The 21,276-nt window shown below is 39.8% G+C and overlaps 3 protein-coding genes across 3 annotated transcripts; 1 reads left to right on the top strand and 2 right to left on the bottom strand.

The window, feature by feature from the left end:
• Positions 1-290: 290 nt before the first annotated feature.
• On the top strand, positions 291-3,955 carry LOC110048098 (orexin receptor type 2-like). Its single transcript, XM_089298615.1, has one exon. The coding sequence runs from the start codon at positions 776-778 to the stop codon at positions 1,802-1,804; it is 1,029 nt and encodes a 342-aa protein (XP_089154741.1). The 5' UTR covers positions 291-775; the 3' UTR covers positions 1,805-3,955.
• A 2,232-nt stretch (positions 3,956-6,187) lies between these two features.
• On the bottom strand, positions 6,188-14,177 carry LOC110048112 (metallophosphoesterase 1-like). Its single transcript, XM_089297455.1, has 6 exons — positions 13,465-14,177; positions 10,184-10,287; positions 9,457-9,543; positions 8,870-9,071; positions 7,894-8,157; positions 6,188-6,926 (listed from the first exon to the last, which is right to left on the bottom strand). Exons 1-6 carry the CDS (start codon positions 13,816-13,818, stop codon positions 6,744-6,746), a joined length of 1,194 nt encoding a protein of 397 aa, XP_089153581.1. The 5' UTR covers positions 13,819-14,177; the 3' UTR covers positions 6,188-6,743.
• A 2,165-nt stretch (positions 14,178-16,342) lies between these two features.
• LOC110048111 (adenosylhomocysteinase B-like) lies at positions 16,343-21,276 on the bottom strand. Its single transcript, XM_020753898.2, has 7 exons — positions 21,118-21,276; positions 19,572-19,762; positions 19,179-19,407; positions 18,315-18,635; positions 17,416-17,618; positions 17,084-17,278; positions 16,343-16,669 (listed from the first exon to the last, which is right to left on the bottom strand). Exons 1-7 carry the CDS (start codon positions 21,149-21,151, stop codon positions 16,538-16,540), a joined length of 1,305 nt encoding a protein of 434 aa, XP_020609557.2. The 5' UTR covers positions 21,152-21,276; the 3' UTR covers positions 16,343-16,537.

The raw sequence follows: 21,276 nt of genomic DNA, 5'->3' as shown, positions 1-21,276 counted from the left end.
CCAACGCAAATAACAAATAACATATGATCGAAAAACACTCTGTCGATGTTACGTTGTTCTGATAGCTGTCGTTTCTTAATTAAGTGACTTGAGTGTAAGAGCTCGTGGAGGTCGAGAACGTCTTTCAATTAGTTTCAAATATTCTAGATCTGAATTTTTGAAATATAAGCGCTGCTAAAGAAACAAAGATGTGGGCGGTTGGGATGTTGAAACAAGCTGCTCGTATTAACAAAAATTGAAATTTCGCGGAAAGGTTTTGCAAAACGAGACGTGCACGAGAATTTTGCGCGAAAAAGAAAATTCTTGGCAGGCGAGTTAACCTTTTATAAGTCTTATTTATCTATGGTACATATTGGATATCTATTTACTTTCACTCTGCGCGGGCAAAATTTCTCGCCAAATTGACGAATTAAAACCCTCGTGAAAATATAATAAGCCCGGATTGATTTAAGGGATGCAATTTTTATGTGGACTGTGTCGGAGTGACTGGACACGGCCCTTTGTGATATGTGCTTTACAGGTGATCACGTACTCGACTTCCTTAAAAACTCTTTTGTTTTCGAAAATAACTTTTTTTTACCTCTCTAAACGAAAACGTGTGTAAGGGAAACGATAGCGAAGTGTCACCTGCCTAGAAACAGCTGATACGTAATCCCCAGGCCTGCAAGCGTTCTGACGTTTACTCAAAATGCACATATTCTACAGCGAATTTTGACAATCAGTCGTCGACATCAGCATTTCTGAACTTCAGATCAGGAATTGGAATAAGTCGAGCATGAATGCTACCGTGAATTCGAACCCATTGGAGATTTCTACAGAATTCAATCACTCCGTAAGGATTTGTCCCTCGCTCAGCAATGAATTGGCTTTTAAAATATTGAAGTATTTGATATTCATAGTGATTTTTGTGACCAGCACGTGCGGCAACTGCTTCGTCTGCTGGGTGGTTTGGAGACGACTGCGTATGCGGACGGTGATGAATTACTATTTAGTGAATTTAGCCGTGGCCGACTTGGCTTTCACTCTAATATGTATACCGTTTGACTTGCCTGTTCAAGAGAAGGCTTGCGTGTGGCCGTACTTCGTCGCCCTTTGCAAGGCACTGTTTCCATTACAGACCATGTGTGTTAGCGCGTCAATTTTCACGCTGGCTGCGATCGGCTACAGCCGGTATCGAGCTATAGTTCATCCGTTTAAGGTTCAAATGGGACTCGCTGCCGCAAAGAAGTCCATCCTCGTCATCTGGATTGCCTCGTTCATCTTGGTACTGCCGTACGTTCTGGTGCTGAAAGTAAACCCCTCGACTGGCCGCTGCGAGGAAGATTGGCCCGAACCTAAACAAATTTACAGTCGCCTTTACTCGTTTGTGATCTTCTTCATAGACTATGTAATACCTCTACCGATCGTGTTTGGTTCCTACCTTAAAATTTGCTGCGAACTGCGCCAAAACGAGCCGAACACGCCAGACGGGCAGGGGGGTAATCAAGTACGGGATTCGGAAAAGGTTTTGAGAATGTCCATCGTTATTACCATAGTTTTCGCCGTTTGTGCGTTACCCAATCACATCGTCTGGCTCGTGCTCGACTTCAACGGTAGTAACTGTGCGCAGTGCAATACGTGGGTTATCTTGGCTAATATTTTCATTTTTGCTAATAGTGCAGCTGATCCCATTGTTTACACAATATTCAACGAGAAATATCGGGAGGAGTTTAGAGGTCTTCTAGGATGTCGAAAGCTTGGAGCAAGGACACAAAATGGGAACATTATTGACTTGAACGAGAGAGCGGAAAGAGTGCCATTGTAGGCTTCGAGAATACGGTGGAATCCCGATTTTCGAACTTCCAACTGAAGGAAAACGAAAAGCGGTCTGAAAAATCACAGTTTTCGATTGAGGAGAGGGAAACGAATGTTCGTTCGAAAACACCAGGGTTCGAGACATCGAGATTCCACTGTGTATCGAGACGACGCCAACTGGGTTATATTTTATCATGAAAAAGAAGGTAGCCTTAATGCGCCAGATTCAGTGGAAGATGACGATTTTCACCTTATCTCTGGCTCTAAGGCTCAACGGTACTTGAAAATTTGTATCGTTTCAAGGAGCGACTTTTCAGCTTATCTGCTCCGACTATTCTTGACCTCAGCAAAATTATTACTGCAAATTGACGATGTCAAGCTTTACTAAAGAGGGATTAAAATATCTAACGACGCCAAAAAAGAGTAATCTTCAATGATTGCTTAAGCGTCAGATTTTTTAAAAAGAAAAAAAAGCAAAAAAACATAGTGTTTGTCAGGTGTACATATTGAAAGCTGTAAGTTAGAGAGCTCTATTTCCGGCTCTATTTGCGAGCTTTATTAATTGTCTATTCCATTTTTTATCTTAATTCTCGTAGTTTTTATTATAAACACCTACAAATAACTAAATTCAGCATATCCGCACTGTACAGAACTACCACCGAACGTTGAAACTTGCCTTCGTGCTCGAAATGTATCGCTGTATAGCCTTTAAAATATTTCTTTATTGAAGTTTCGATCCAAGACTGACTGGCGTGCGTTTTTCGCCGAATTAAATATTCACTTAATGGTGAAACTGTTTCGGCGCAGACGTTGTCTGAAAGTTGATCTTGACGAAGCAGCTGTTGAAACCTACAGACATGAAAAAGATGTTCTTCCGTTTCGATTACATGCGTAACGATAAATCGGTATAAAAGAAGAAGAAGAAGAAAAACAAGAACAAAACAGGGGCACCCAACGGATCGTTTCGCTAAATTATCTGTTCGGAAGGCCTTTAATCCCCTCTGATTTTCTTAAGAGAATTGTCACCTCGAACTTTCGTGATATGAGAAATTCAATGTCTGTTGTTTTCGGATTGTTAAAAATGGGGTTTTGGGTACCGAAAAAAGGTCAGTTATCATTTTCGGAAAGGCGATAAGGCCTAAGGTTTTCGGGAAATGTGCTAAAAAGCCCTAATAAATTCGAGAACACCCAAGTTCCCCTGGAATAACCGAACAGATAAATTTTTTTTAGCGCAACCTAAAATTAACCTACAGAGCTTTAAAAGTACTCCAGATAGCCTAAAACAGCGTTTTAAAGCATTGGAGAGAAAACGGTCGTTGGGTGCTCCTGAACAAAACAAAACAAGGCCAATCGTGAGAATTGTGACTATTTTATTGCGAGTTATAGTTTTTATATTACACTGAGCTTCAGTGTGTGATCAATGTTGTCACTGTCAAACACAACTTAAATAATTCGGTCCGAAAGTAGATTTCGTCTAATTTTTCTTTGACGCGATACTTCCATGTTTTTATTCTATGATTTGTACAAAAGTAGTACAGTTATTTGAAGGCTTTTCGATGAACGTGGGTTATGAAAATAAATAAATAAATGATCCAATATACATCTAAATTAAGACAAACGTTTAAGTTCTCGGACGCATTTACTGAAAATACGAATTTAAATTTTTGCATTCCCTTGTAAAAAGAAAGGAAATATGAATCTTAAAAGGGCGTGGTAAAGATCTCTGGCGTCTTACCTTATACCTTTGTGGGAAACGGTCAAAACAAAGAGTAGCTACTTAATGGTTGTTAAAAAGAGAACCAATAAAAGCAATGTAATCAATTTTAGTCTTTAGATAAAGACATGACTCTTATCTTCGTGACCTCAATGACGATAAATTCAGAAGTCGTCAAAATTTTAAAAAAATAAAAGTCATTTTCTTCAGGGGATAAGTCGGAGCCCTTGGAAATAAATCGAACTCGGCTGTCGCTAGATCATTATTCGGCAAGGAACGCCGATTATTTCTTTATCCGGAGTCATCACGTCTTTGTGATCGTGTTTAGAATGAAAAACTCTGAATGTGCCTTAATTAATCTTAATTATACTGATAAAAGAAAAAAAGACTAAATCTATTTTCCTGGAGGCACAAAGCAAAAACAAGGAGGACTCGCCAAATTAAAAATATTAATTGTTAATGCGCGCACATTAACGACTTTCCAGAAGAGCTGAACGGTGTTTATCATGTTTATTGCAATTAATCTTTAGACAAAATGTTCCTGGCTAAGTATTGCTTGGTGTTAATCAACCTTCAGCCAGTGAAAGGAAGGCGTTTGGCAACTGAAGTGTAAAAACTCGTTTTCGACATAATAAAGATTCTTGTCAATCTATCACCTGTCCTAAGTACGACATGTAAATCGAGAGAATACTTGGAGACCTATACGCTCAGACAAAGCGCAAGCAAGAATTTAATTTGAGTTCGAGATATGGTGGAGTTCGAGAAAACGAGGTTCTACCGGTATAATTGTTCTCGCCTGCAGGAACGGATGTCCGGGGGATCGAATCAGGCGTTCTTTTTTTGAAATTGCAACGGAAGTCAGATATCCAATCGCGTAACCAATCAGAAAGGCAGGCTTAAAGACTCTTCTGTTTTGTGACCAATCAGAAAAAAGTCCAGATTCTGGACTACGGGCAGACGACTCGTGAAGCAATTGTATCAGACGTTCTTTTTTTCTCCTTCCCCTTGCTGTGAAAAAAAGAACGCCTGATCGTTGGTTAGGATCGAAATAGGGAATAATTACCTCATTCTCACGAAAAAAGCACAGGGAAGTGAATTACGTTACAACTCGATTAATTTAAACTTCCCTTCAGCACGAATCGGAAGGAACTAAATCGCCGACTCCTGATCCCCATCGAAAGCAAAACATTGTCAATTACCCACAACAGGAAGAAGGAAGTATGAATTAGGAGTAAAGTTTCCAGAGGGAATACTCTGTCAACAGCTGTGAGCAGTTCTTATTGGAAAAGATCCAGAAAAAAGATCTAAAAGAGAAAGAAGGAAGAATAAATTCCTGATTATCAGGAGTGAATTTTGCTGAAGGTCTAGACCTGTGAAACAGATCCAAAAACTATCCGAAAGAGGAATAAGCAAAGATAAATCCCTGATTGGCATAAATAAATTTGCTGAAGGACTGCTCTGTGACTAGTTGTGAACAGTTCTGATAAAATAGATTCCTCAAAAAAAGATCTCAAAGAGAAAGATGGAAGTATAAATTCGTGATTAGGGACTGGTGAAAAAGGGTTTTTTTTGGGGGGGGGGGGTGGGGGTGGGTGGGCCGGACCAGAGGGGATGGGTCATCAGTTTTTGAGCCCTCGGTAAGGGGTGGGTCGTTCAATTTTCAGCTATCCATGGGGGTGGGTCATCCTGATTTTTAACAGCAGCGTTCGCACATTTGACATAATCGACAACAGAGGTAACTCCTTCCAGTTCCAAAGGACGAAAACATTCGAAGCCGCGATTGAAAAAATATACTTGGCTGGTGTATAATAGAGATGACAATTTCATGTATTGTAAAATCTGTACGAAAGCTAAAAACTCTATCGGATTGAGCAAGAAGTCTCATAGTAGAAATTTTCAAAATACTGTGCTCTCTCGACACGCTGGTCTTCAAGAACACCAAATGGCCTACTTGTGTCTACATGCTATTTGTCCCAAAGGGTACGGGACACATATTCATGGATCTGGGACTTGTAGTTGATTGGCAATGTGACTCCCAGGACTCACTACAGCCTTTTTCTAGATGGATCACTGTTCCAAGCGTTGCGAGGTTGGAAGCCTAATGTGAAAGGTTTAAGGTCCAGTTTTCTTGGAGTTTACAGGCATGACTCAAAGATGCAAGAGTAAAGTAAAACAACATTTTTTTTTACATGATTTTGTATTATTATTAAGAAATAAATCTAAAACGTAAACAATACTACAATTTCATACGCAAAATGGGATTTTGTCAGATTATGCAACCAAAAATGTCATGTTTTGTTGAGGGTGGGTCATGGGATTTTCAACCTTCATTAAGGGGTGGGTCACTCAGTTTTGTGCCAAATGGAAGGGCTGGGTCATGTGTTTTCTAACCACCATATTTTCAAATGCTCTGGCCCAATTCCCCCCACCCCCTCCCTGTACGTTTTGACCAGTCCCTTATCAGAAGTAAATTTACCAGAAGGAATGCTCTGTAAACAGCAAGTTGTGTGTTTACAAAGCATTCCTTCTAGTAAAAACAGAAAAAAAAGTTTACAAGACTTCCGTGAACCTCGACAAACTCAACCCACAATCTCTTGCTCCTAGCTCCCTTCCTCTTCCCCAAATTTGCCCCAGTCCCCTCCTAAGCTATCTTAATTCTTGGTAACTACTCCTCATAAATTTTGTTCCATTCAATGTATTATTTTAATTGAAATCATGAATTTTACAGGTATATACAACTTTGCTTGCAGTAAAATTTTTGGTTTTGCAAAACTGCAAAGCTTGTTTGCAGACGATTTTTTTAAAAAACTATAAATTAACAAAAAGTTCTTCAAATAACTATAAAAATTCATTTTTATAAGCTTAAATAAACTTATGAAACAAGTCTCGATGTTTCTGGAATAACCTTTTTCGACCACGCCCCAAAAAAATCAATATTCATTTATAGCTTTGAGACTTCCTGACTGACTGACTGACTGACTGACTGACTGACTGTGTTCACATTGCTTGTCTGAGCAGACAAAAAAAAATTGATGCAGAAGAATTGAAATAGGCAGAATTGGTGCACAAAATAAGATAAAAACACAGCAGACACATTGCAAATATTTGAGAGTTACGGAATGATGAGTAATTTCATTCATCTAAGTGAAAAATTTAAAATTCAGGTGAAAAATTTAACATTCAGTCATAAAGTTCCTTAAAAACACCTATAATTTATTGTAAACAAAAACTAACGTTATCTTATGCAAGAATTGTATATAAAAAGTCTGTATTTTCTATGAGATCTTAGACATAGATATGTAAGTCTCAAAATCATCAAAATGAACAGAACTCCAGCTATAATGTACATAGCAATAACAGTGCTCTCCCGTGGAATGAAACACTTTGACAAGGCAAACTTGTCTGGAGTTATGATGCTCTGCAAAGGGAAATGGAGGCAAGAATGAACTTGTTAGTAGATTATTACTTAGCATTGCTTCTGTTTCAGCACAAAACAACAGCAATAGCAACAGAAACAGTTACAAAAAGCTTAAACTATTAAAACTGAATTGGAAGTTCCAAAAAATATCCATACACAGTGACGGCCGGGAAGATCATTGAAAATTGCGAGGTTGAGGGGGCTTTCAAAAGCTAAGGTTTTTATAGCTAATCTGGAATCTCCATAGTGGTAAGTAATCAGGGGGGCAGGGAAGAAACCAAAAAACCTTCCATGGGAGGGGTAAAGATATATAGATTGTGTTATAATCCTGCTTTCTTAGGGCTCCCCTGGGAAGAGAGGCTCTTTTAAGTTGGAAAGATTGTTTTTCATTAAATTTACAGCAGATGAATGGCCAGTTTCAAACTCTAGACAACACATTCAATACTCTCACTATGGAAATTTCATATAAACAACCCTTACTAGCTAGAATTCAAAGTTATTCTAATTCCAGTAAGTGTTGGTGTGAAAAGGCTGGGTTTCTATTTTATTTGTTGTGATTTTAAAACAGACAAAAGACTAAAGTTTGACAGAGTTTCCCCTTCCCTGCAGTGATAACTTGATTTTTTTCTTCAATCCCACTTCTTTCTCACGTCTGCCCTTAACCTATGCTTAGCTTGCGCAGGGTTTGGACCATCTGGGAGTGAGGGCCCCAGTGGAAATACGTTACTACAGCTGAATCTTGCTATTTCGAACTCTGGGGAAATGAAAAATAGTTTGAAATAGGGGGAGTTCGAAATAGTTGATAGTAAATTCAGCTGAAGGGAAAATCCAAGCGAAATGGTTTTGACTTCAAAATAACGGGGAATTCAAACAACTGAGTTCCAATTAGTGGGGTCCAACTGTATAAACCCTACAAATCTTGCACAGTTTTAAATACAACTTCACAAATGTTACTTGATCCACATACCAGCACAAAGCTTGGATTATTCCTGTTTCTCCAACTGAATGATGGAATTGTCATTTCTGGGGTGCCATCCTTGTGCACCAGATAGCAGCCATGATGGGTGTGGCCACTCAACACCAGTCGGGGCCTAATCAGTGAAAGAAGTTTGTTGGACATTTCTTTGGATACTACTTCCCATTTTTCTCTATTCGTGGATTGCTTTTCCTCGGGAGGTGGAGCATCAACTCCTGTACAGATTGCTTCTGTTTGACGGTACAGAGGAAAATGCTGTGGAGAGATATGAAATCTTATTATCTATGATATGTAAGTGTTGTCAACCTCAACAAAATCATGAGTGAGCAGTCCCACTGTTTTTAATTAGGATTTAGCAAAAACCAGTCGCTATCTATCATCAAAAACCAAGTCACTGACAGTTTTGTTTCAGTTTTTTTAATTAGTACTTTTTGGCAATTATTATAAGGCATGGCAGTGTTAGTCGTACCATAGTGATTCAATTTAGCACCCTCATCCAATTAGCACCACAACAAGAATACCAGTGTCCCACAATCATACAACAGCAAATGGTGGACACGGTTCTCAGCTCCTCAACACCTTCATACATCTTCCAGTTAACAAATCGACATCAGTTTTTCATGCATGCATCTGTCTGAGTTTGTCATAACATTGTCAAAGTAGCCGTGGATCCACAGGACAAGATGCATAAAAAACTGACGTCAATTTGTTTTTTGCAATGCATTATCACATAAATTATAAATTCATGAGTCTGTCCGCTTATTGACAATGAAAATTGGCCAATAAGTGTACAAGAACTTCTGCAGTTATTGTAAAATAACTCCTTATTCATCAAGCCAGCTTCTCTTTGGTGACCATTTCCTTAATATTCAATCATTTAATTAATGCTTCCTTAATATTATTCTTCAAAAACATGGGGAGAAATCAGTTATTGATTGCTACACATGCCACTCAGAAAACTGCTTACCTGTATCAGAACAGGTGCTGGAGAATCTTTAGGCAGCTCACAAAATGGCTTCTGTTTCTTTGCCAGGTCTTCATAGATGTCTTTCTTAGTTCTCTCTCGGTGACAGTTTAATTTTTCAGCCACAGCCATCAATTGAGTCATGGCCTCTGAGCACATTGAACACTCATCACCCTGCAGGGCTATGGAGTTTACTAGAACAAACCTAAAGTAAATCAACAAGATCATAATTAATAAGCATCATGAGGATGTTTTCAGGAAACTTAGCAGGTCTGAAAATATGGAATTGTCTTTAACATTTGCTTTGGACTTCATGCTTTGTCATGCTTACAGATGCATTGTGTACTTTCACTTGATAGCTGGCTCTTGAACTGAATCATATTACTAGTCTTGTTACAGGGCCTCTAGAGTCCTAAACAACTGTCATAAGGTGTCAACATACAGTGTTCCTTCCGGGGCAGGAGCATTTGATGTTTATAGTTCTTGTAAACAGTCTGTAATATTGTATGATTGTGTGCCAACTGAGCTAAATGTAGTCACACTTTATTGCCTACTACAAAATAAAATATAACTTTATAGCAAAAACTCACAGATTTCCCCTTAAGCTGAGTAGTTTAACTGAGGGAGAATCAAACACAGATGAGAACCTTTTAAAAAGATGCTTGTCACTAGAGGCTCTGAAAAAAAAAAAAAACATAACACTAACAATAAAATCAACATACATGAACCTAAACTAACAGACTCTTGTTAAAGCACAACTTCTGTGTGCCCATACATCTCACCAAATTAAAGGATGCTGGGCTTTAGCAGTGTTGGTAGTGTGAGGCAATGGTTTTACTTGACGAGAACCACAAAATCCTGCCACTCATCCGCCTGAGATGAACTTGGGCAAAGAACAGTTAAGTTTCCCTGATAAATCATTTGTGTAAAAATATGGGCAAACCTACAGATCATTTGTCCTGACAAACTATCATCATGATAGTTCCTCTGTCAAGATGAACTTATGTGATACAAATACTTCAAATCTTCATAAATCACTGCCTTTTAATTTAAGATCCTTTGCACCTGTTGGAGGGATCAAGTAAAGACACCCACAGGGCAAAAAAGATGATTAATAACCAGGTGGAGCTTACAAGATATATCTGTATGGCCAAGCAGAATGTTGAAGAGGACAAAGAAAAGAACGGTTCACAACAGGATATAAATGACAGGGTAATGCCAACATGTCACAATCACCTAGCAAATACCCAGTGTTGTGTGGCCTATGCTTTCTTAGGTGTCAAGGGCCTCAGAAAATAACTAATCTTACATACTTACTCAGGGTGAAATCCAATGTCATGATTTCCAACCACAACATAGAATTCCGTATCCTTAGAATGACGAAACATCTTATGAAAACGCTGGATATAGTTATCCCATTCCTATGTTAAAAGAAGACTTTGTCTCAGTTAACTTCAAAATCAACCAAGGCAGTCAAGATTGTCATGAATACAAGTTTTACACCTTGTAAACACAATATATACTCTATTGACAAAGACACTGGGCTGTACTTTGTTGGTTGCTAATGTCATTTGCCTTAAAACTGTGTACAGGACATTATGTGAATGACTACAGTTGAACCTGGCCTATTAGTAACTGGTTGTTTCACCTAAAAGTCGTTTTGCCTACAAATCGATTTGCCTACATTGAAGTCGTTTCGCCTACACGATCTGAGTTGATTCACCTACATTGAAGTCTATTTGCCTACACTAAATACTTATTACTAAATAATAAATACTTATCTAAAAATTGACAAATAGGCTTACAATAATTACGGTAATGTTTTTTGGAAGAGTATTCCACAGTGACGGTGAGGCTATACTGAACACTCTGTCTCAACAAACGAGCTAATAAACTTGCAGATCACCAACAAGAACTCGTCATGTACCAAAAGAACAAAGAATTAAACTTCACCTTTCACTTGAAATGATATGTGTGTTTGCCCACTTAACTAAACTGCATAAAATTCTTCCTTTCTCTAAATGGCATAACTGGACAGGGGGCAGAGGATCGATATACTGTTGATTCAAGTAACTGTGGGTGATCAAACTGTGTGGAATCCCGATTTCTCGAATCTCCCGATAACTCGAACCAAACGCTGTAATTTTACCCCTAATTTCTCAAAATCTCTGATTTTTTGAACCAATTTTCGTTTCCCTTGGAGGTTTGAAAAATCAAGATTCCACTTTACGTGCATCGTATTACGTGTCAAACAACATAATAGGCTTAAAAATCCCAAATGGCAGGAGGCAGGCTAGCCTAATTCTCAGATGATCCAGGTTGCTGGCTGCAAGCAACCTGGACCATCTGAGGATCAGGCTAGAGGCAGACCAGTTGGTTGATGTGAACTATATATGAAATAATTCATATTTGAACTGCGGTCATAGCTGAAAGTGAAGAATGATCATCGCAGTAAATTTTCCAATTTAAGCAATTGGAAAGAAGAAGCCTGAAAAAACCAGGGCTTCAGCGGGATTCAAACCTGTGACCTCCACGATACTGGTGCGATGCTCTACCAACTGAGCTATGAAGCCACACATTGGGAGTGAGGTCAATTAATTGAGTTCATATCTTCCTGTGAGGAGTGAAATGATGTGAAGTATACATGAAATAATTCATATTTGAACTGTGGTCATAGATGAAAGTGAAGAATGATCATCGCAGTAAATTTTCCAATTTAAGCAATTGGAAAGAAGAAGCCTGAAAAAATCAGGGCTTCAATGGGATTCGAACCTGTGACCTCCGCGATACCAGTGCGATGCTCTACCAACTGAGCTATGAAGCCACACATTGAGAGTGAGGTCAATTAATTGAGTTCATATCTTCCCATGAGGAGTGAAATGATGTGAAGTATATATGAAATAATTCATATTTGAAGTGCGGTCATAGATGAAAGTGAAGAATGATCATCGCAGTAAATTTTTCAATTTAAGCAATTGGAAAGAAGAAGCCTGAAAAAGGATGTAGGCATACAGGCACCCTCTAACTTGTGGGGTGGTGACTTTCTTGCCCGAAAAATTACTCAATTCCTGACTGCCCAATTGTTGAAATCGGGATGCAAATGCACTCAAATTGTGTGAAAAACAAAAACATACACAAAGATAGTTCTATTGAAAGCTTGCATACTCAATTACCTCTATCAACAGTCTCAATCGAGTAAAATCTAAAATTTATTCAAAGAAAAAGTGTTTCTTTTCATGGCATTTGTTCAGCGATCGGCTGATCAGCAACAGTGACATTTGTCTTTGAAGATGGATCATTTGAACGTGTTACAGAAGCAATCATATATTCGAGACGAATGTCTCGACATGCTTGAGACGTTCAAAGAACAACACAAGGCATTGCTAGAAGTCGTACGAGATAGCCTTGGCCACAGCAGACTTGCAGCGTACACTGCAAGCCTTCTATGAATTCAGAAGCCACGTAAATAAGATGGTTAACAACACCTACGTACTAGAGGAACACCTCCAAGAAAAATTCAAGAAAGAAATTAAAACACCCCATTGTTAAGACATTCCAAACAGCCCTTTCAGAGCCACCACAAGAAAAAAAGTCTTGGTCTTCATTTGCTTTGATTTGTGTCCTTGTTTTGTTGATAGAAAATTGCGAAAAGAAATAATATCCTTATTGTGGATTTCCATGATACACATTTAGCCAACTCGTAGCTAACAGAAAACTCCAGGTCCTAATAACATTTCAGTAAGTCCTGTTTTGCAAGGCAAATGTCAGAGAAAGTAGCTTACAAGCCTTACAATCTAAAAGGAAAGGCTGAAAACGCTGCGGCGACTGATTACGTGGCGTTTTTGGTGCACCAACAACTGGTACACTTTATACGGCACGATCATACTACACACACATGGTACTCCTTCAGGTGCCAACTCACTGAAGAAGCCACTTAACAGCCTACAGACACCCGGTTGATCGAGCGTCTAATCACACAGAGCTTCATAAAAAGTAGACTGAAACTTTTTTGCGAGTTTTGGAAATCCCATCAACAGTATTATTTTGTAATGTTTTCTTTCAAGTGTCATTGCCTGAATCATGACCATTTTGCCCAAAAAATTACATAATTTTCCGTAGCTGGGGGGCTGCAGCCCCCCTCGCCCCCCCCCCCCCCCCCCCCCACCTCCCAGCTCATATGCCTATGTACAAGGATGACCAAGGTGTTGAACTAGGGTCTACCAAGAAACTCCAGCTCAGTGGACAGAGCAGGACTTGAACCCGTGACCTCCAAACTTTAAGTCTGGCACCCAAACCACTCAACCACACCGCCTCCCTCTGCCTGTTCTACATGTGCAGCTGTATGCGTTCAAGTTAGGTTCTGTTTTACTACCATACTTCGATATTTGACCATTATTAGTCAAAACCTCCTTTCCTTCCATGATGCTTAATTCTCTGCCGAAGGTCAACAAATGCTAATTATGACGCAAAATATACGAGCTTAATACATGTATGTAATCAATCCCATGACTTCAGCAAAGATTCCCCTATAGTGACATAGCTCCTTGATAAAACTCCCCATATTTCTACCTTTGTAGCTTAAATTATGCACGCCTTACCTCATCACTGCATTTCATGCCTTCATCGAACAGATCTCCAAGTAAAAACACAACGTCAGGGTTGAAATGAGCGACAGCCGTTTGAAAAGCCCTTTCCATCTGCCATTCCCTTCTCAGTTTGTCGAACCAGTGGCCATCTTTTGACCCTAACAAGTGTGTATCCGTCAGAAACATTGCCTTTAAAGGCTCAGATCGTCTGTGGTTGTCTTCGTTGTTCATTTCAGGCCAAGAACATTGTAAAATCACGACGTAATATATCAGATATTCACAAAATACGAACAAGCATACAGCAAAAACTGCCACTCTTTTCAGAACTCCTTTGTTGAAGAAACTCAAAGTGCCTGACGACCTCATTATTCAAACAAAAAGCATCTTTTTGTAACAAGTTCACTTCAAATCAATCCTCAATCGAGGACGACCGTATCATAGAATGCAAGCTAGGTGTGGACGTATCCTTACAATATCACTGTATCGTATCGTACATCTTTCTCCATTTCCGACGAACTTCCTACGAAAACGAACACAAGCAAAACAGTCTCTATGTTTCGCTTCACCATACAGAAACCTGCCACTCGAGCTAAGTTCCAAAAATTCCCTCTCACAAGCTCCTTCTCACTGAATACTAGGGTAATTGACTCAGCTGTTCGACTCAGCTGGCCGACATCTCAGCTAATTGACGCAGCTAGTTGCAAGTATGTTGCAGGCGTTGCAATACCGAGGAGGCGAGGTTACAAAAGACAGGCAACCTCGTTCCCAGGGTTTTCCCTTACGAGGGACGGCGCGAGCCTGCGAGCAGGCTCACTTCTTTGGGTAGGATATTGCGGTATGGCAAGGGCGGCGCAGTCCGGCGCAGCCGCAATCGTCCGATTCTTCTCTACGGCTTCACCGACTCTCAATTTGCGGCTCCGCCGCCCTTGCCCGCGATACCCTACCCAAACAAGTGGGACGGCGCCCGCTCCCTGTACCACGACTCCGTCTCCTTTTTTTCGCTCCTACGTTTTTTTTTCACACTGCACCCCAACTGAATGCCTGGACGAGGCACGCGAGGTTAGCTCAAGCGGAAAGTTTGGTGATATGAACTGCTTCACAGTCGCTGGGCTTATGATTTCACGGAGTTCTTATACAAGAGTGCGCATGACGACAAGGTCCACAAGGACAAGTGAAATCAGGGCAAGATGAATGCTTAGCAGCTAGAGGGAGCTAGAACAACTTCTATACACAGTTTAAATTTATCTTATAGTATTTATCTTTTTATTTAAAAATGGATCATTGGATAATGCAATTCAAGAGTTTTCATTGGCTTACTCAGCATGGAATTACCGTGTATGTAAACAACAGCCTCCATTTGGCGCAAAAATATTTACGGAGACTTGTCTTTCGACATTATCTGTTCCTCAAAGCTCACAGTTTGCCTCAAGCTACGCTCATGGAAAACTGTTCTCTTCTCGGTACAGATAATATCCAAGCACAACCACAGAGCATATTTTTGCGCCAAATTGAGGCTGTTGTGTTTAGTATTGTTCATTTCAAATATTTTTTCGCAACACGCGCACTTCTGAATATTTAACAATTATTCCCCTCTATGTAGGTGGCTAGTAGTTCATAGTTCGCGGCGAGGTAAATATCAACTACTAGCCACCGACACTGAGGGGAATAATTGTTTTAGTATATACCAAACCATTAGGATAAAATATCCGCAAAAATTGCCTCAGAAGACAAACACTGAATAGCCCACTTTTGGCGCGAAATTATGCTTGTATATTTGTCCGCGGACATAATCTGTTCCGAGAAGCGAACAGTTAATGTCCAAGGCCAAATATCCGAGCATATTTTCAAAGTCAAATGAAGGCTATTGTGTTCGTTATCCTTCAATATTTTTCGCAGCACGCGCGGTTCTGAAAATTGGGGATTATTCTCAGCTATTCCCCAGGTTTAGCTGGGGAATGTTCGGTCACGTGACGTGTTTAGACCAATCGCGCACGAGCGAAAATATTTGATAGTTAGAATTAAAGAGCCATTAGTCCATAATCTACAAACATGGTGAGAGTACGCGTACGTTTTTAAGGCGTTTTTATTTTGCTTCAGTTTTCTATATTTTGGGGCGTTTTTAGTAAAACAATTATTCCACCTACCCTTATTGGATATGAGATGATAATAGCCGAGGTGCGTATTGTATCTAATGCGCAGGGTTCTCAGTAGAAGCTGCCGAATTCCTCCGACTTGAAAGACGGATGTATCCGTCTGTTCCCAGTAGCGGATCTAGGGGAAGGGCCCGGGGACCCGGAACCCATTATTTTGGGCAAGCAAACCACCCCCCTACCTTAGCTCAAGGTCTGGATCCACCACTGGTTTCAATCCGCAAACAAGGTGTTGTGGTATATGTTAATACTTCGTTTAAATGTTGGTCATTTGGATACTAACATTTTCTTTCGCGTGCAACTTTATATATATTATATTGATTCAGAAGACACGTACTACGTCTGATTTTATGCTTATGACAACACTTTCAATGCTCCCCAAAATGCATGAAATCTCATCTTTGGCAACCAATAATTTCATGTCGGCCTGGACCCCTCCTCCCCCATCCCTAGGTTGGCTTGGACCTCCAGATCTCGCTTCACGCCACCTGTTATGCGTTATTAGCCGCCTGTGACAAATTCTACCGACAACCCTGAATACACGCTCCTAGAATAACTGTCGCATATTCTGCATGGATCATTAGATCAAGTGGCATCCAAGCTGGAGTGTGGTAGTTAAAATGTTTAGAGTTGCTGTTACAATTTGCGAGAAAAGATCTTGGTGAGGGTCTCTTTCCCACCCTAATTGTAAATATATACAGAAGGGTTTCCAGTCAGCTCTTTAAACAGTCAAAGAACAATTTTCTTGACTACATTTGAACTTATATGTTTATTTAGCAAAAACAATAATAAATAGCACCACTTTACTAAGTGCTTGACATAAACGTTCCTCTCCACACGTATGCTAGTAGTACACGTATAGGTAATTTGTTGGAGTCCGATAAGTTTTAAGGTTCCCTGCATGTATTATACCGATTTTGTCCTTAGCCGAGTATTTAGTAGCGGTAGTGAGCTGGTTTGTAAGGTCCTTCTGTGGGGATTCCCAGATATCCTGCCTGCTTGTCTGTTAGTGTGGTAATCTTAACTCCAAGATGGTCCAAATGAAGCCTGGCAACTTCCTCGTCAAGCTGAAAAAACAAACGAATTTTGTAAAATTAAATATACAAGTTATTAAAACAACAATACTGCTGTGTTCTTATGTTACTTATTTGAACACTTCTCCCCCCCGCCCCCCTAAAAAAAAAGGCAAGAAAAAATTCTTCCAATGATTAATTCTGTTGATATTTTTAATCGGGCAACTCTCAAGTGTTTGGTCCTGCTAAATCCTAGCAAGTCAGCATTCAAAAGAAAGACAGTTTTTGAGAAAGACTATTGTTTTATTGATGAAATGAACAATAGCCATACCTGAAAAGACCTGTTTACTGGATGATGCCAAAAAGTTCCTGGGTTTCAACTAATTGATATTTCTTTGGTTAATTTAATTTTACGGCCACCAATTGAAGTCAAAATATCTGGAGCACAAGATTTCCTTTCTCGCTTACCTTTTTGGGAAGCATGTATACACCAAGGGGGTAATCCTTCGTCTTTGTCCAAAGTTCAATTTGAGCCAAGACCTGGTTGGTGAAAGAATTGCTCATGACAAATGATGGATGTCCCATAGCACAGCCAAGATTAACCAGGCGACCTTCAGCAAGCAGAATGACATGACGGCCATTGGGGAGGGTATAGCGGTCAACCTAACAAGACAGGGAAGCAAATTTTCTTTAGTACACTTTTGTCCATTTAAAGAGTGCACTTACTTTAATTTAAGAGGTCAACTTTCCTCGCAACTTATTTTCATTTACCACAATTCTCCTATTTAAGTTGCATTCACCTGTGGTTTTATGGAGTCTTTTTTGCAAGTGTCATTGAGCCATGCAACGTCAATTTCACAATCAAAATGGCCAACATTGCAGATGATGGAATCATCCTTCATCTTCATGAAGTGTTCCGAGGTGATGATTCCACTGCATCCTGTTGATGTGACAAAGATCTGTCCCTTGGAGGCAGCTTCTTCCATGGTGACAACTTCATACCCTGTCAAACAAAGAACACGCAAATGAATCAATTCAGCTTTCAGTCGCATAGGTCAAGTCAGCGTACAAGCCAAGTGGCCCATCAGGCCAGCACTTATCTCTGGTTTCTGTAGCATGAAGCAATTAGGAGCATTTCTACTGCCCCCTAGATGGGATGCTAGTACATCACAGGGTTACCCCCCAGTATCAAATTTGCTGATACCCATTTCTATACCTGGGTGGAGAGAGGCACTGTGAGAGTAGAAAGTTACCCAAGAACACAACAGCATGTCCCTGGCCGGGGCTCCAACCTGAATGCACTAACCATGAGGCCACCCCACCTCCTTTAGTTAAGCCTTGTTGTCAAAAAAAGTAATTAACTGTCTATCACAACGTCCTGTGACTGCTCAGGTGTTGACTTCAAAATCAGTTTTTCTTACAAGCAGTTTGTAAAAAGTGCACAAAAAAGGACACAAAGTATAGTTCCACCAATCCGGCCGCAAAAACGTGTCAACACCAAAAATCCGTCTTAAAAATAAGTGTAAAAAGTGTGCTTTAGGTGGCTCACTTCATATCCTGGATATTTGGTGAGCCATACTGGAGACATGGAGATTTGACCTGTGTCAGGGAGAGTACTGGATAAATCTGGGAGAGTTGGTAATGTTACTTAACTGATCTTAACCTACTGCAACCAAAATCACAATATTATTAGCTTTACCTTCCATGGCAGCTTGCAGAGCATTGATTGGATCAATTTCGGTGACCAGAACACGAGCACCAAAGCCCCTCAAGGACTGCACTGATCCCTTGCCAACATCACCATATCCAGCAACAACACAAACTTTGCCAGCAAGCATGATGTCTGTTGCTCTCTTGAGACCATCAACAAGAGATTCACGAATTCCATAGAGGTTGTCAAATTTGGTCTTGGTGACAGAGTCATTGATGTTGATGGCAGGAACCTTCAGTTGACCTTTCTCCATCATTTTGTACAAGTTATGAACTCCAGTTGTGGTCTCTTCAGAAAGACCTTTGATACCTGAAACAAGATAGATGTACATGTAAACGTTAAGTGAAGTCCAGATTTCTTAATCACTCAAATATTCCAACCTCCCGTCAAATCAACCAAAAGTTGTTTCTGATCCCTCCCCTCAGTCAAACACTGTAATCTTACCCCCAGTTTTGCAAACTAGCTGATTTTTCAAACCAATTTTTCAATTCCCTTGGAGAGTCGAAAACATGGGATTCCATTTCATATTATTATAACATGTAAATGTTTTATTAAATTCTATTGATCATAAAGTCAAGTAAACAGCTTCGAGGGGAACCTTCAAATTTGTTATAATTTTCTTGAAAAGGATGAATATTTACAGATCTATTATGAGCTCACATATGAACACTATTTTTCTTGTTCAGATGAATTTCCACCCCTTGTTCCTTAAAAACCCCAACAGCAACCACAATGTGGATGTAAAATTACTGGTTCCTCAAAAATTTTGTTTGGAGATCCAGTTTAGATCTGAAGACCTGTATTCAATACTGCTGACTCTAGAGGTTTCAAACGTAAAACTTAATTGCCAACCTTTCAAGTATTGTGGGTATTTTTCATGAACAAGGTTGGTCAGATCACCACCATCATCAAGGATCATGTTGAGAGGCTCTCCATCAGCAAAGACCAATGTCTGTTCTATGCACCAGACGTACTCCTCATCAGTCAGTCCTTTCCAGGCATACACTGGAACATCAGTCTTAGCAATAGCAGCAGCAGCATGGTCTTGGGTAGAGAAGATGTTGCATGACGACCACTGAACCTGTAAAAGAAAAGAAAAAAATAGTTCTTACTCTCATAATGCTGGCAAAATTACTGTATAAAAATGCAGTTATGGATTGATTTTAGTGTTCCCTATCTAATAAGTGCTCTCTTTTGAATGAACCCCCAACAAAATCACACACTGAGATCAAACTTGAAACTAACCTCAGCACCCAATTCAGTCAAAGTTTCAATAAGAACAGCTGTCTGGATTGTCATGTGCAGACAACCTGCGATTTTGGCTCCCTTCAGGGGCTTCTTGGGGCCATACCGCTTCCTCATTTCCATCAAACCAGGCATTTCATTCTCAGCGAGGATAATTTCTTTACGACCCCAGTCAGCAAGGCTGATGTCAGCTGATAAGAATTAAGACAAATTACTACGTGCAGTTCCATTAAATAATCCATACCCAGCCTGACCCCATGGGAGGTATTGGAAATTCCAAACTTGTGGAAATTAGGAGGGGCTCAAACCAAAAATCTTCTATGGCATACAAGGTATGTATATTTTCTGGAATAACAATATAACAGTGTGGACTAGGTAAGATGTCATCACATTTTATTTTCAAAACCAATTTCACCACCATAGTCAACATTTAGACTCTAAACAGAAGAAAATCGAAGTGTCAACATGATGCCCCTCTCATCTCCTCACTCCCTCCCTTTCCCCACAGGAAAAAAAACAATATTATTCTTTACCTTTACCAAAAAAAGAATGCCACTTTTTTCCAAAAGACCAGTAGCAATATTCAAAACATTTAATGGTACCAAGAGAGCCTACAGAAACTTTATCTATGAGAGTGGGGGAAGGGCAATAATATTATTAAGCATGGTCCCCAGAATATGGAAATTATACAGCTGATGAGGACAAAATTAATTAGGTGATGAAACAAACAACTTGAATGATTTGTTTATGTTTTATATTTGAGATCTCTCTCGGCTAACTACCAATAAAACTGTAATGGCTTCTGTTCTACTCTCAAAATATGGCCTTTTGCTTTCAGTATGTTCTGACACAACAGCACCGGGTCTAAACAGCCAAAGCATTGATGTCGTATAAATAAAGCTCACAAATTATCATACAAACAGGGTACACCATTCAATGACGTAACTCCAAATCACGGCACTCAAGTTTGTATAGATACGATTTAACTTGTTCCTCGTTGAAAACGATAATCAATAATCTACATTTCCTGCAAAACGCGTTCCGAATCGGCGAGGGATCTGTTGGTGCCGCCTCTTGCAAATGTTGCGTAAGCCACTAAACTTGCCCTCGCTGGACAGCAGCACAAATCGAACTTCAAAAACGCCTCCAAAATACTACGATTTCTGTGATTTACGATCGAAAACATCACTAGGATCTCATCTACTAATCACAAAAAACACGAGGAGCACAACCTATTAAATACGCTTATGTGAAAGGTTTCTCATGATCACTTGAATTGACAGCGTGGCTCTACGCAAGCGACACAGGTAAGCCATCTGTAAACGTGGTTTTCTTTCGACTCGTACAAATAAATATACTGAGAGTTATAAAAAGATATTCTTTTGAGTGTCAAGTTGTACAATACAGACTGTGCCCGTTTAAAAAAGGGGTAATGACGGTAAGTATTTCACAATTTGTAAGCTTGACGCCTTGACCAATCGAGATCAAACATTCGAAGGAATGTGGATTGTACACGTGTGGTACATTCGATTTCTTTCAAACTTACCGACTTTGTATGGGAGCTTTCCACCGTTCTGCATGTTGAACTTGATTTGGCCGAGGATATCACTACCACTCAAAGAAGTTGCAAATTTCTACCGATGTGGAGAAAAAAAGAGGACGAAATGCGGTTGAAGCATGGTTTTATACCCGTGACGGCCATATT

The sequence above is a fragment of the Orbicella faveolata genome, unplaced genomic scaffold, assembly GCF_042242905.1.
Source record: "Orbicella faveolata isolate gen_17 unplaced genomic scaffold, um_ofav_v1 contig_3, whole genome shotgun sequence".
NCBI classification, from domain to species: domain Eukaryota; kingdom Metazoa; phylum Cnidaria; class Anthozoa; order Scleractinia; family Merulinidae; genus Orbicella; species Orbicella faveolata.
This window is presented reverse-complemented; position numbering and strand designations above follow the sequence as displayed.